At 38.2% G+C, this 16,035-nt stretch overlaps 1 protein-coding gene across 2 annotated transcripts in view; it reads left to right on the top strand.

Moving 5' to 3' along the window:
- Nucleotides 1-16,035, top strand: part of LARS2 (leucyl-tRNA synthetase 2, mitochondrial) — a 134,391-nt gene that overhangs the window by 43,737 nt on the left and 74,619 nt on the right. For both annotated transcript variants that reach the window (XM_074195867.1, XM_074195866.1), the window contains one exon: nt 9,205-9,312. In XM_074195867.1, the coding sequence (XP_074051968.1) occupies nt 9,208-9,312 (105 nt within the window). In that variant the 5' untranslated portion in view covers nt 9,205-9,207. The remainder of the gene's footprint in view (nt 1-9,204; nt 9,313-16,035) is intronic.

Genomic DNA, 16,035 nt, shown 5'->3' with positions numbered 1-16,035 from the left:
TTTGTTGGCAAGTCAGACATCATTAGCGACTGCTGTGCTCTCTAGTGATCATGTCCCCTTAGGGTAGGCTAGTTAAAGATTACTGCACTGGAACTGAGGAGCTCCATATTGTGAAATCAATTATCTACATTTTAGAGCAAAAATCCAATATTGTGTGGTCCAGGTATAGATTTATAAATGCAGAAATGATTCTAAAATGTTTTAAAAGTAACGACAATGCATTACATGGTGGTACTTGCATATAGTATTTTACTTCTAAATTTAAAATATCATTATGCTAGACATTGTTTTAAACTAATTCTCTCTCTGTCTGTCTGTCTGTCTGTCTGTCTCTCTCTCTCTGTCTCTCTCTCTCTCTCTCTCTCTCTCTCTCTCTCTCTCTCTCTCTCTGTGTCTCTCTCCTCTCCCTTTGTCTCTCTCTGTCTTTGTCTCTCTCTGGAATCTTTCCTGCCCAGACTATTTGTTCAGATTGTGTAAATTTGTAATAATAGTAACCATCTTTTCAGAGTTGTGATGAAAAATAAAAAAAAAGGATTTTTAAATTCCTTTTCAAATATAGAACCCTTTGTAAGTGCTGAATGTCATATTTGATGCAAATATAGGCAACATTTTTGCTCTAATTTGGCTTGTGTAAAACCTGACTGTGACTTGTCATCTAGGTTATTTTTTCAGTTTATGCCCATTTTCCCCCCCTTTCAAAAATACGTCATTTTTTAGGGTATGATCAATCTTCATGGCAATGAGCTAAAATCTGAATCAGAGGTCTCTGGTTCCCTTAAAGAGGAACTATTTAGTTTTCTCCTTATTTGTTTCCTAGTCATGCTGGTCACTTTGGTGTGACACAGCATTTCTCTCAGTGTTCAGCAGCCTCTGAAGTCCAAGGGAGACCATGAAGTAAAAAGGTATGGAGTAGGTAAGGCTATAGCAGCTCATCTGTCCATTTTTCAGCCTGCATCAGTGGCACAGGGTCATAGGGAACAGGGGAGAATTAAATAACCTTGGTTTCATTGCACATGCCCAATAACAGATGCTCCATTCAAACTGCTTATAAATATTTTTTGGTCCTCTAATGCCACTATGGATAATTTGAGTAAAACTGAAGATATTTGAAAACAAGAAGACAAAAGACTCAAATAAACAAAACTAACAATGAAATAAACAGCCACACATCTAATTCTAATACCAAATCCCAGCAGTTGAAGAAATCCCAGCATGGGAATAGATGCCTATTCTAGGACCTATTTCTAGATATCTTGATGGGCACTATTATGTTACTAATTGTTGAAAATAAGTCTGATGAATTGGCAGCCTGCTGTGAACAAGACATAAGTAGTTTATTTTGCATTCTGGTCTTAGAGAGGTACCTAAGAAATCCAGTGACCTGCCAAGCTTCACACAACCACTATATGTCAGTAGTGGGCCTTGAAGCTGTGGCTCTGTCCCCCACCTGTCAAACTCTCCTTCACAACTCCCTAGTGCAGCACATATTAAAATATAATGGGGAATTATTTAGCAAAAGAAATGAAAATATAGTGTAACATAGATAATGTTGACTTGTGGTTTTCTAAGTCAATTCACAGTCTTTAGGAATTTGTTTCTATTTGAATTTGACACCTCCCCACTAGAACCCACCATTTCTCATCTCTTCCAATGGTGTTCCCAATTATAAACCTCAATCAACAATTATAATCAATAATTCATCTTTTCAAATAAATAATATGTGATATTCGATTCAGAACAAAACTATTCTGAAAACATGGACTATTTAAAAATTGTCCTTTTGGGACATAGAAGGGGTTTTTGAAAAATCAAGAGATGGCTTGTTAGGGTAGAGAGAGTCTTGGACTTAAGAGTTGAGAAGATCTGAGTTTGAATCCCACCCTAGACATTCATTTGTGTAACCCTGAGCAAGTAACTTCATCTCTTGCAGTCTCAGTTTCTTCATCTGTAAAATGGAGATAATAATAGCTCCTGAACACCAGGGTTATCATAAGGATCAGAAGAAATAGTGTCTAAAGCACTTTACATGCTGCATAGCAAGATTTAACTGTTATTTTTTTACTGAAAGTCTTGCCTTAGTTTTTGCCTAAAGAAAGGAAAGAATTTATCCATTGCCCAATGTCTAAGATATCCAGGACCAGCTGTTCCACTGTCCTGCTCACTCAGTGATCAAATCCTTCTAGGCACTCTAAGCTTCATTTCTTTCTTATGTAAGCATTAATATAAAGAAAGGCTGAGAAAACTTGCTGTCATAGATGGGATTTTCATTGGTACTTCAAAAAAGTCAGGGAGATCAGGAGGCAGAGATGATGAGAAGGAAGAGACTTCCAGACATGAGGAACAGGCAGAGAAAATATCTGGAACAATGAGATGGAACATTTTGTTTGTGGAACAACCAGATGGCCAGTGTTGCTAGATCTAAGGTTCATGGAGGGGAGTGGGATAAAAGACTAGATAGGAGGGGTCAATCTTGGAAGGACTTTGAATGTCAAACAGAACATTTGTTATTGAATCCTGGAGGTCAGAGGTAGCCACTAGAGTTTTTTGAGTAGATAAGTGATGGAATCAGACCTACATATTAGAATACTCATTTTGGTGACAAAATGAGAGTGGGGAGATTTTGGAGGTAGACCCACCAGCAGGCATGAGGTGAGGAGGGTCTTCAGTGTCACAGGAGAGAAGGGGACAGATGGTGCAGAGGTACAATCAACAACTTGGCCTTGGCAACAGCCTTGACTATGTTGCTTAGAAGTAAGGAAGAGATAGTGAGGATAATTAGATTCTGAGCCCAAGGGGCTGGGAGGATGCTGTTGCCTCCATAGTTATGGGGGGGGGGTGTAACCAGGTAACAGGTTCAGTTTTGGACATGCTAAGTGAAGTAGTTGGAGATGTGAACCTGAGTTCAGCAGGAAAATTAGGTTTTTTTGTTTGTTTTTTGCAAGGCAAATGGGGTTAAGTGGCTTGCCCAAGGCCACACAGCTAGGTAATTATTAAGTGTCTGAGGGCGAATTTGAACTCAGGTCCTTCTGACTCCAGGGCCGGTGCTCTATCCAGTGTGCCACCTAGCTGCCCCAGCAGGAAAATTAGGGAAAGACAGGTAGAATCATCAGCATAGAGGTGGTCTTCAAATTCATGGTAGGTATTGCAATCATCAAGTAAGGTAGTAGAGAGGGATAAGAGAAGAGAGTGCCAGATAGAAACCTGAAATGAGAGTGTGTGATCTGGAGGAGGATCCAGCAAAGAAGATGGAAGGAGCAATCAGAGAGGTAGGAGAACCAGGAGAGATGGTATCCTAAAAGCTTAGAGCCTAGCGAGAAGAGAGTTATCAGTGGTGTAAAGGGCTATAGAGAGGTCAAGGAGAATGAGTTCTGAGAAAAGACCATTGGATTTGGCAATTAAGATACCATTGCTGTCTTTGGAGAGGACCGTTTCAGTGGAACGGCAAAGTTGGAAGCCATACTGAAAGAGGTTAAGAAGGGAATGTGAGAAAACAAAGGCACCCATTGTAGATGGTCTTTTTGAGTTTAACTACAAAGGGCAGAAGAGGTATAAGTTCATGAAGATGGAAGGATCCAGTGATGGGGGGTTTTTTAGAATGATCAGAACACAGGCTTGTTTTATAGACAGCAAGGAATGAGCCAGTAAACAGGAAGAGACTGGAAATAAGGGAAGGATGCAGAAGGGACAATCTATTGGAGGAAACATCACATCAGCAGGTTGAGGTATTAACTTTAAGAAGTAAGTCCATCTCATCATGTGAAACAACAGTGAAGGAGGAGAAGGAAGAGAAGGCATCTGAATGACAGGAGATGAAGAGAGAGAAGACGGAGCTCACAACCAACAGCCTTGATTTTTTTTTTTTTTTTTGTAAAATATAAGGCAAGGTTCTCAGTTGAGAGAGTGTGGGAGTAAGGGAGTCTTGAGAGGCAGGAGAGGAGAGGAAAAGGTTTAGTAGAACTTCCCTGGAGAGTGGGATAGCAAGTATGTAAGCAAAGTACATCGAGAGTCACTCTATAGTTCTTATTAACAAACCTTTTATCCTCTTGTTATCTATATTTCCCCTAGGTCAGAATTTTCCCTCACTCTTTTGGCCTAAATTTAAATAGTGAGCTGTGTTCATAGGAAAGCCTGGCATCTCTCAGTGACTCTTTATATTAATTATTTATAATTATGATATCCTTCCCATTCTCCCATGCGCATTTCCTGTTGACATGGAAATAAGACAGAATGTTTGGAGTCTAGAGCCAGTAGAAAATAAGCACATTAATAAAACATCTGCATGTTTTATATTTAAGTGATCTAATTAATTGGAAACTACTACAGGACCATAACTCACTTGTGTTTAAAAAGCAAGCCCTGAATATTACCCACAGGACTAGCAGCCTCTGCCCAAGGCTATATTTTGGTTTGACTAATTTTGTGGAACAGTAATGATGCTTTTAAGATAAGTGTGTCAAAAATTCTCAAGCAAAAATGGAACTAGATTTCCATTGTAATTTTCCTTCCCTGCAACCCTTTTTGTTGGTTAAAAAAGTTTGAGAAGGAAAGTTGCATGTTCAAAAATTATTCCTGCAACTCTTCTAGCCTCTCAAAGTCGTGAGATAGAATTTTGTTGTGTGTAGCACAGTCCGGTGAAAAGAGTTCTCTTGTTTGAAATCCAGAAGACCTGAATTCAAATACTACCTCTCAGTATCTTTGGGACTTTGGACTAGTCAACAATTTTCTCACCTATAAAATAAGAATGACTTCTGAAAGCCTTTCTGTATCTAGATCTCTAATTCTTTGATCTTAGCTGATCCTCGGTAAATGTTGCTGCTACTGTCTGTTTTATAATGAGTAAGCTAGGGCAGTGAAAGACATTCCCTATCACAGAAAGATAACTTGTTAAAGCTGTTGACCCTTTCAGAATAGGTCACCTCAGGTCTCAGAAATCTAGCCAGACCACTGCCCTTTTACGCTGCCTCCTGCCATTGCTGGAGGTTTGGAGACTTAACAGGGAGGAGATCCCCCAAGCTGCTGTAAGGTTCCCCCCACACCGCTTCTCTTTTTGTGCAACAGTAGCTCCAAATCTTGGGTCCAAATGGGTTATCTTTAACAAGGGACCTGAGAATTCCTCTTCGCTGACCCCCCACCACAGCTGAGATCCATAGAGTTGATGACTGGGCTCCCTAAACCTTGCTTCAGATCTCAGTGGTTCTAGTATAGCCCCAGCAGCAGCTTCTGTGGTGACTGGACCTTTTGGGGATCTTAATTTCAGAACTAAAAGGGACCTCCAAAGTCAACCACCTCATGTTACTTTTTTTTTTAATTTTTTGCAAGGCAGTGAGGTTACATGACTTGCCCACTGTCACACAGCTAGGTAATTATTAAGTGTCTGAGGTCAGATTTAAACTCAGGTCCTTCTGACTCCAGGTCCAGTGCTCTATCCACTGTGCCACCTAGCTGCCCCCCATGTTACATTTGTTGAGGAAACTTAGGCCAGAGAAGTCCAAGATAGAGTAGCTAGGGGTCATCCCAGGGAATAGATCCCTAGACCTGGAGTCAGGAAGACCTGAATCCATATCCCGTCTGACACTTAGGAACCTTGTGAGACTCAGTTTCCTCACGTGAAAAGGGGGATAACAGCAGGGTTGTTGAGATAGTAAAATGAGACGGTATTTACAAAGCACTCTAAAGATACTAGGAATTACTGATGGCTGTGTTGTTACACAGGCAGTGAGTAGTAGAAGTAGGACGTGAGCCCAAGTCTTCTGACTCCAAATCCAGCCTCAGCTATAGCCTGCTTTCTCTCCCCCCAAGCCTTTGATTTTCAGAAAGGGTTGCCCACAGAAACTTCAGTGTTGCATCAACTGACATCAGTGTAGAATGTGATGTGATCAAGGTCTTTCTTAGACAATAATTGCAACTACAACAATAACCCCGACAAATTCTATCTACATAACATCATAAAGTTGGAAAGTGGTACCACAAGAGGAAGCTCTCATCTGAGGACTCCACCTCTCTGGCAGAATGAGTGTCAGTGTCCACAGGACATGATCCTTAGACAGTCTTTATTCCATCATGATCTTGCTGTCCCCTACAACTAACATCTCACTTTTTTAAAATGACCTTCCTATTGATTTTTCCAGGAGGCAGGGTGGGTGTCACTTTACTCATTTTACAGGTGATGGATTGACTACTATGATAGAAAAGCAGAATGATAAATGTTGGAGGAAATGGGAGCAAACTGGGATACTAATGCACTATTGGTGGAATTGTTAAGTGCTCCAATGTGAAGAGCAATTTGGTAGTATATCCAAAAGCTATAAAACTGTGTATTACAACAGTACAATTAGGTCTGTGTTCAAAAAGATCATTAAAAAAGGGGAAAGACACACATGTACAAAAATATTTATAGCAGCTCTACTTATGGTTGCAAAGAATTGGAAGTTGATAGAATGCCTATCCATTAGGGAATGGCTGAACAAATTGTGGTATATGGATATGATGGAATGCTATTGTTGTTCTGCAAGTAATGATGAACAGGCAAATTTCAGAAAATCCGGGAAAGATTTAGATGAACTGATATTGAATGAAGTGAGCAGAAGGTAGGAAAACATTATATTCAGTAATTGCAACATTGTGCAATGATCAACTCTAATAGATTTAGCTCTACTCAGCAAAACGATGATCCAAAACAATTCCAAAAGAATTTAAGCTTACTAGTTTCACTTCTTTTTGATTTTTGATTTTTGTGGCCTTTCCCTTTTGTTCTGACTCTTCTTTCACAGTAATATAGATATATATGTTTACATGATTGCACATGTATAACCCATATTAGATCATTTGCTGTGTTAGGGAGAGAAGATGAGAGAGGAGAGAGAAAAAAATTGGAATTCAAAATCTTATCTAAAAAAAATGAATGTTGAAACTATCTTTACATACAATTGAAAAAATAACTTTAAATATAAAGTGACTTCAGAAACTGTCCAGGTATTCTAATTTGGGCTTGGGCAGAGCATGGCATTATTCAATAATAGCCTTATTTGAGTTATAACTAATCAAAAGTTGGAGAAGTTATCCTTCTTGAGCTTTAATACATAGAATAGAATCTTTGGTTTTGTTTTGGTTTTGGTCTGGATTTAAGATTTCCTTCCTGTAAGGAATCCCTAACCTGGAGAAGTTAAGTGACTTGCCCAGGGTCATACAACTTGTGTGTCTTGGAGTCAGGACTTAAACCTCTATCCTCCTCACACCATTGCCCACCTTTGTCCACTTCATTCATTCTGCCTCATGGGATTTTTGAGAAGGAAAGGACCTTAAATAGCATCTACTCCAACTTTTTATTTCACAGATGAAGAAACCTTCCCACTAAAATGATATCCCCAGTGCTTATGCAGTATCAGCACACATTGGTGCCTCATAAATGCTTATTGGTGATAACAAAGAAAGGCAAAAAGCAGTCAAAGAACTCACATGGTGGAAACAATATGCAAATAAATATGTATGAACAAAATGTTTTCAGGATAAATTGGAGAGAATCCAAGGGAAGACATGAGTAACATACAAACCCAGTACAGATTGCCAGGTGAAGTTCTCCATAGTTTGGTCTCAATACAGCTTTGAGCATTATATTTCCAGCCAAACTGTACAAGTCAACACTGCCCAGCTAGATCCAGTACTTCTCGGTTTTTGTCTCTAACTGTTCTGTGCCCTGCTTGGCTTGTCTTTCCCTTCATCTTTTTATATACAAATTCTACCTGTTTTGAGTGGAAGCATGATATAGTTGGAAGAACATCAGGAATAGGGAAGGATTTCCAGTGTCATTTCCAGATGTGGTATTTATCTCCTTTTACTTTCTCTGAAATTCACTTTTCTCATCTATAACAACATAAGAGATTGGACTACATAATCTTTAAAGTCTCTCCCAGTTTTTAATAAATAAATTCTATGATTTATTCTTCAAGATCCAAGCTAAGTCTTGATTCCCTCTAATAACTTTTCTCTGAAACACACACACATACACACACACACACACACACACACACACACATACATCACATATATTGAGAGAGAAAGAGAAATCACACGAAAATTAGAGGATTGAAAAAGATTTCTTGCAGAAGGTGCAACTTTAGGTGGATCTTGAAAGAAGAAGGGAAGCCAGGAAATGGAGATGAAAAGGGAGAACATTCTAGGTATGGAAGATTATGTGTTACTTATTTTTGCATCTCCTCCATAGCACCCACCAAAGTACTGTACTCAAAGTAGACATTCATCTTGGACAATTCTTGCCTTATTATATTTAAATAAACTTCAGGATTTTTTCCTTGATCTCCCTAGCTTCTGCTCAGGAAGAAACAGTCTGATTTTTGAGCTTTCTGATTGTTTTGATGAAATAATAATTTATTAGTCTATGTAAATTTAGGACCAGAAAGTCTTTCTCTATAGATTTCATTTTGTGTTAGTATCTAATATACTTTATTATTATACATGTCAGTAGTTGTGAATTTAAAAGTTGTCATCACATTTCAATTAACAGTTTTTCCCCCTTCTGTTATAGCTATCTCCTCATAATTAAAAAAAGTGCTGATATGCTCTAACGTGTAAAAATTACTTAAAGCCCCTCTTTCTAGGAATTTATATCCTGTAATATATGTTATTAGCCAGTGTCAGCACACATTTCTATCTATTCTCTATACTAAATGCTTTAGGTAAGATAAACAACTCAATTTAATTGGGCCCATTTTTATTATTAAAATTAAGTGCATGCAAATAAAAGCTAATAAAATGAAATTAATACATTCAGACAGAAAAATAAATTAAAACAGAAAATTAAAGCATAGAATATCTGAGTCAACTTTTTGAAATAAGTAAACTTAACCTTTCTATATTTAGTTTTCTGGCCCTAGGAAAGAATGCTTTAGCAGTAATCACCAAAGAGTCTAATTATCATCTTTTCTTAGCTGATTTTCTCACTACCATGAAAACTTGGCACTTAGATAATAGCGAAGTCAATCAACTCAGTCTTTCAGAAGTCAGTTCTAAATAAACTAGCACAGTTATTTTGATTTCCAAATGACACTCCATTCTTCCAACCAGGACTCCATAACTAGAAAAGATGGTAGTTCCACAGTTCTCACTCAATTCCCCCACTTCATTCATGTATTTCCATGAGTATGTTCTGTGCTCAGAGAGTCTCCAATCTCCTTTCCAATTCTATAGGCAATGCATGATGCTTTGGCTGACCTTCCTGAGTGGTATGGAATAAAAGGAATGCAAGCCCATTGGATAGGAGACTGTGATGGATGCTATCTTGACTTCACTTTGAAGGTAGGTCCCTGTTAAACAGATTTGCATGGATTAATGTAATCTACTCAAAGAAATATCTTTTGAACCAGTTAAGTAGAGAGTGATTGTTTCCATAACATCACAGTTGATAATACTTTCCAAATTAGAGTTGAGTTCCCTCAGCCAAAGTCCTCTATGATGGCCTCATCCAAATATGGAGGGGGGGAGGGGGAACCCTGCATTCCAGAAGGCTGTGCCTCTGGCACATAAGCTCTGGCAGGTTCCACCATTCTGTTAAAGCTTTGAAAACAGCCCCAGCAATACTTTGTGTTTACTTTCTGAGACCCAGCCTCACTAAATACAGAAAGACCTATTGTTTTTAGGCTGGCCTCTAGGTGATGAGGTTTTTAGACATAGAAAGCCTTTAAACCATGAAAAATATCTGGAGGGGACCATAGTCCTCTTCAGTCCTTCATGACAGAATGGAAGAATAGGAGGCAGAAGATGTGAAGAATCAAACAGTTTTTAGAATATCCACATAAGGGTTAGTTTAACTGTTGGATCTCTAAATATAAGATCCTTGTCTAAGGACTAATCAGTTAACCAGAGGAAATGAATCATGCTACCCTTGACATTCATGTTATAAACAAAACCAGAAGATCTAAAGAAGTTGTCATTAAATGGAAGCCAGGCTCCTAGGTTTGCCTCAAAGACACAGATAAAGAAGTTTGTTAAATTGATTTCATCCTTGTTCACAGCATAAGATGAACATAAGCCAAAAGATCACTATGAAAATAATTGAAGTTTATAACAAATAACTTTTGCAAAGGATGAGGAGTTAGAAGCTTGTAAATTCGATTAAATTGACATGAACTTTAATGCTCAATAATTTAAGAGGAAAGATGGGCATAGGTGAGGACAACAAAAAAAAAATATGTAAAAAACTATAGCTTAAGCTCAAAAAACAAGAGACCAAAAGCTTACACAGGAGATAAGACAATATGTCATCAATACAATATTCAAGAAGAGAGTTAGAAGGTGGTGAATGTGGAAAGAATCAAGATAACATCAAGGAAAATGGAGCCAACTTTAACAGACAAGAAGTGACTGGTTACCAGTTTGGAGGCATTGCTGACTCAACTGTCCATGTGTATAGATCATCCAATTGTTAGAGCCCAGACTAAAGTCATATATAAGCTAAAGAAGACCAGATATGGTATGCAGATACACAACTCCAATTTGGACCTGTTCAAGCATTCTTTTTAGGAGCAGCAAATAAGAAACAAATTAAAGAGAACATGTTAAAATGGAATATTACCATTTCCTATGGGAGTTTAGCCTATATAATGCAATCACCACATCAGAGCGGTCAAACAAGCCCAGGAAATGCTTTCAACAATAGACCTTTTGTCTCTTCCAAGTGGAGAGACATGGCACCAACTACTCTATTGTGATATTTTTTGAACCAGTTAAGTAGCAAGTGATTGTTTCCATAACATCACAGTTGTATGGTTTTCAAATTAGAGTTGATGTATTCCCTCACCAAAGTCCTCTGTGACAGCCTCATCCAGATTGGGGGGGGGGGGGGGCTGCGTTCTAGAAGACCATGCCTCTGGCACATAAACTCTGTCTGACAGATTCTACTGTCTTGAAAAGGCTTTGGAAATAGCCCCAGCAACATGCTGTGTTTACTTTCTGAGACCCAGCCTCACTAAATACAGAGGGACCTATTATTTTTAGACTGGCCTCTAGGTGATGAGTTTGTTGGTCATAGAAAGCCATTAAACCACAAAAAAATAGCTGATGAAGTAGACCAGTGAAAGCCTTCAATGCTAACTATCACCTCTTCAAGCATTGAGACCCAAGAGAGGCATCAAGAGTTGCAGAAGGCAAACACCAGACCCAGGTATGCTAGATCATACCAAAAGCACCCCAAGATGAAATTGGAGGGAGGATGAAAAACAGAGTTAGTTGCTTTTACATAGCCCTATGAGGTTCACACAGTGTTTTACAATCATTTCAATTTATCTTTTAACAACTCTGGGAAACAGATGCTATTATTATTCCCATTTCACAGATGAGTAACTGTATTGCCGTGAGTCACACAGCTAGTAAATGTCTGAGGCCAGATTTGAGCTGGACTCTAGATAGGTCACCGTTTCTATAACAAATGTCAGTTCTGTGCCAAATAAGGAAGTAGAAATGACACTGAAGAAAATGAAGACGGTGAGAGGAGGCCAAGTCAAGTCCACATGGAGGAGAGTCATGTTGGAGGACACTGAGGCACTGATTCTCCATATATGTGGAATAAAAGAGTAAACTAAACAGTAGGAGGGGATAAAACATACAGACTGTATTACTAATTTTTAAAAAGGTGGTTGAGAGGACATTATTAATGACTAGTCCACATGCCTCTCTTTTTTTACCTGTGCAAAAGCTTTATAAGAATGACCTATATCATGTATCATGATCAAATATCATGGATCAAGGCTATATTTGATGAAAATATGAGATAGAAGCTTGCACACTGTCACAAATTATATTCTGCAATTGTAAAAAAATTGCAAAACTCAAAACAAATTATGTTCTGTAGCAAATCACATCTTTATGATCAAATGTTTGTCCAAAAGATAAAGAGAATAAGGAATTCCACTCTGTTGGTTTTTTGTTGACTAAAAAAAGCTTTTGATTTGATAGAACAAAGTGTAGCTTTAAAAACTGTTATCTAATGAGGTTTCTGCCTTGCCTATGTTAAGATCATCCAAGACTCTTTTATAGATGCAACAAAGTTAACTTTATTCAGTAGTCTCCTGATTTATGTGTATCAGGCAATACAAAACAGGGAGACTTCATGTTAACCAATAGTGTTTGCCACTCTCACGGAAGATGTCCAACATAGAGTCCAAATGCAAGAAGGATTTTGTATGGATATTGAGGTCCTACAGATGTTTTTTCCTTGCAGATGATATGATATTGATTGCATCAAAGCCTGAACATTGCGTTTTCCTAAATAACTGTTTAGAGCAATTTTGTCTAATAGTTCATATGATAAAAGGTGAAGGATGCATATCCTCTATTTATCCTTTCATCAAGCACTCATTTTATGCTATCAAATTACTTTTGCTGTGACACCTCATTGTAGCAATAAGAGTCACTCTGGTTTCTAGAAGACTGCACCTGCAAATGCAAGTGATGGCAGGGTCTGTGATGTTGGACAGGCTTCATACACATCTCAGCAACAGACTTCCAACAGGATTTTCAAAGACCAACCTAACTAAATACAGGAAGATTGACATGTGTCAACCTGATAATGAATCCTGTAGTCATGACAATCCACGATACAAATAAAAATATAAATAACCTAGATCCTGTGCAGTCCTCTTCTACTTCTGAATTAAAGGTTTCAGGAAAAAAATGGAACAAAGTGCTAATATTCATAGTTTTCTACCTCTTTATAAACTTTAATTTAAATGTTGGTACTGCATGTCCAGTGATTTATTCCTAAAATAACTGAATCTTATCAACCTTGACATTCTCATTAAAAATGAAACCAAAAGACATGAGGAAGTCAGAGCTAAATTAAAGTATTTATCACAGAAAGGAAAAGAAAGGACTTGGAAGAGTTCGTGTTAATCCAACATCATTTCTTGGGTCTTTTGGTTGTTTTATATTATAGTGCACATGATAAGAAGATACAAAATGTATGAAAGTAGTTTTAAATTATTTCTTTCAAATAGATTAAGAAATAATGTTGTTGGAGTACTTTTCACAGTCCCTAAATAAAAAATTCACATTACTGCCTGAACCCCTAGAGCAGGCTCCCTTCTCCCTCACCCAGTCCTTTCCCTAAACCAAATCAGTTTGTTCCTCTCCTATTGTTTCTAAACTTGAACATCTCCCTGCATAGAACAAACACAAAGTGATGTTCAGCATGGGACACAACTGCAGCAGGAGCTTCTACCCCATTAGGGCCTACACTGCGTGTCTTTCATGGGGCCTTTAGGTAGCTGGAGGAATTTGACACTGGACTCAGTCTTGACCCAGTCAATGATGTCCTCTTCTGGAGTGTGCTCTATCTTGGAGGTAACATTCTACTGGGGGAAACAACATCCACAGATAAAACAAAACATATACAAGGTATATACCATATTTCCCCCAAAATAAGACTGGCTCTTATATCACTTTTTGCTCCAAAAGACTTATTAGAGCTTATTTTCAGAGGATGTCTTTTTTATTTTTTTATGTGCAGCAAACATCTATTTATTTATTCATGTACAAAAATCTACATTTATTCATATACAAAAATCTACATTGATCCAAATATAGTCATGTCATCTTCTTCTGGAACATCATCATAACTCTCCAAACCCTTAATTCTAACCTGAATTCTTTTGACTCCATTTCCAGTAGAACCATTGGCCCCAATCTCTCACGTCCAGCCCCAGACTCTCCTTCAATGAGCACTTCTTGTCCACATCACCTGCTTGTGGTGCATTGGCAACCCAGTGCTCAGTGATTCTATCCTATGAATTCTTCACCCAAGTCACCACCTCTTGCAGGCTTGGCCTTACAAAGTTTCCATGCTGATTTCTCTCCATTCTGTTTTCAATGTAGACACTGATTTCCATGCTCAATTGGTCTTTGAATGGCTTATTTATTGCAATATCAAAAGTCTGGAGGTAGATGTCATTCTTGCAGGAATCGTTATTAGATCTGTTCTTCATGTCTTTAGCGCAGTGAACACCAGCTGAATCCCGGACAAGCAGACCCCTTTGGCCATCTCACAAAACAAGTGAGCACCAGGCTTTTTTGGTTTCAATAACAACATAAATGCCTGAAACATTCAATCTGAGGCTTTCTTTCCCTCCAGATGTTATCAAGTGCCCACATTATTTGTGCATTGTGTCTGTACTCTAGTTGGTCATTTGGCAATAAGTTTTGAGTTCATCTGTTTACATAGGTGTTTACCTCTCACTCAGAGATGTTGACTTGGATGTTTGCAAATACTTAATTATGATTTATTTATAATTTATAGTATCATTTATTTGAAGTATTAATGTCAATAATATTATTTATATTTAATTATATATTAAAATTATTATAATTCAATCTATAATTCAATACATCTGTTGAGTGTTGCAGTGAACTTGCTAATAAATATGTCCCATCTGGCTGATGATCTAACTGGGGCTTATATTACAAGCACCCTGAAAAAATCGTGCAAGGGTTTATTGTCAGGGAAATAAGGTAAGACGATATTATATGTAGTTGGATGGAAAGCATATTGAATTGGTCCATTCATTCATATATTATGGATAGACAATAATTAGAGAAAATGAACTGGAGCCCCAGTTCTACAAGTGGAAGAAAGAGATCCTACTGAATTATTTTTGTAACTTCTGCAATTGATTTCAGTGACTCCAAGCTTCTCCTTGAGATGAAAACCCATAGTTTACACCAATATTCTTCAGTGATCCTCTGTGGATTCCTAGTTTGGGGTTTATGAGTTAGTTATTCAGAGGTCTGGCACTTCTGGTGTGGAGGAGGGCATTCTAGCCTTGAAAAAGGCTGTTCATCCATCTTTGGGGTCCACTTATCATCCAACTCTCACATGTGGCTGGCTCTAAGAAGCTGTAGCAAGTGCAGTGATCACACCCCAGTTAAACTCTCAGCAGATGAGCTACCCAAGATTGAGGGTAACTGGCAGGTTTCGAATCTCTTGGAGAGTTGGTGAGTATCTGCCATATTCATGTGAAGACATCCCTTGGCAGAGTGGGCAGATAAGAACAATCCAGTGACTGCAAAGGCGGTTGCAGCATGCTCTTTGGAACACTTAGAACTTAGTCAGACATCAGAGACACCAAGGTCATCTACTGCATCCTGGGCCACTGCCAGTTGTCCTGACTTTTACCTTGCCATTGGACTTCAGTGATTCTGAAAGAGAGAGTGAGGCTGACAACTTTGTGCTGCTCTACCTCATTCAGAGCCAGTTCACAAGGAAGTCAGTGCTATTATCTATCAGTGATATTATTTACCCTCTTCAAAAACAAAGGGCAAAAGCAAAAACAATGGGTGCCCACCATCAAGCACCAAGACCGCCAAGGAATCAAAGTTGGAAGATGCACAGAAAGTAGCAGAAAACTATATGATGCCTTGTAGGTTTCAGCAAATTACTAAGGGTTACATGTGAAAAGTGATGTGGGAAAGGGCAATAAAACTGTGGGTCCCCTTTGATCCAGCAGTACCCTACCCAGGTCTGCATCCCAGAGGTTGTAAGAAAGGAAAAGGATGGCCACATGCACAAAAGTAGTCATGGCAACTCTTTGTGTAGCAGCAAAGAACCAGAAATTGAGGGGATGCCTATCAATTGGGGAATAGCTGAACAAGTTATGGTATATGAATATGATGGAGACCTGTTGTTCTGTAAGAAATCATGAGGGACAGAACTTCAGAATAATCTGGAAAGACGTGCCTGAACAGATGCTGAGTGAACAGAGCAGAACCAGCTTTATATACATTAACAGCAACTTTGGGTGATGATCAACCATGATGGACTTGAATATTTCAGCAGCCTAATAATCAAAGATAATTCTAAAACACTTGTGCTGAAAAATATCACCCATATCCAGAGAACTGTGGAGTTTAAATACAGACCAAAGCTTATTATCTTTACTTTTTCAAAAGTTTTCTTAATTATTATTTTTTTTTACTGGTTTTTTTTTTCATTTTGATTTGAGTCTTCTTTCACAACATGAATTAATATGG

The sequence above is a fragment of the Macrotis lagotis genome, chromosome 7, assembly GCF_037893015.1.
Source record: "Macrotis lagotis isolate mMagLag1 chromosome 7, bilby.v1.9.chrom.fasta, whole genome shotgun sequence".
NCBI lineage: Eukaryota > Metazoa > Chordata > Mammalia > Peramelemorphia > Peramelidae > Macrotis > Macrotis lagotis.
This window is presented reverse-complemented; position numbering and strand designations above follow the sequence as displayed.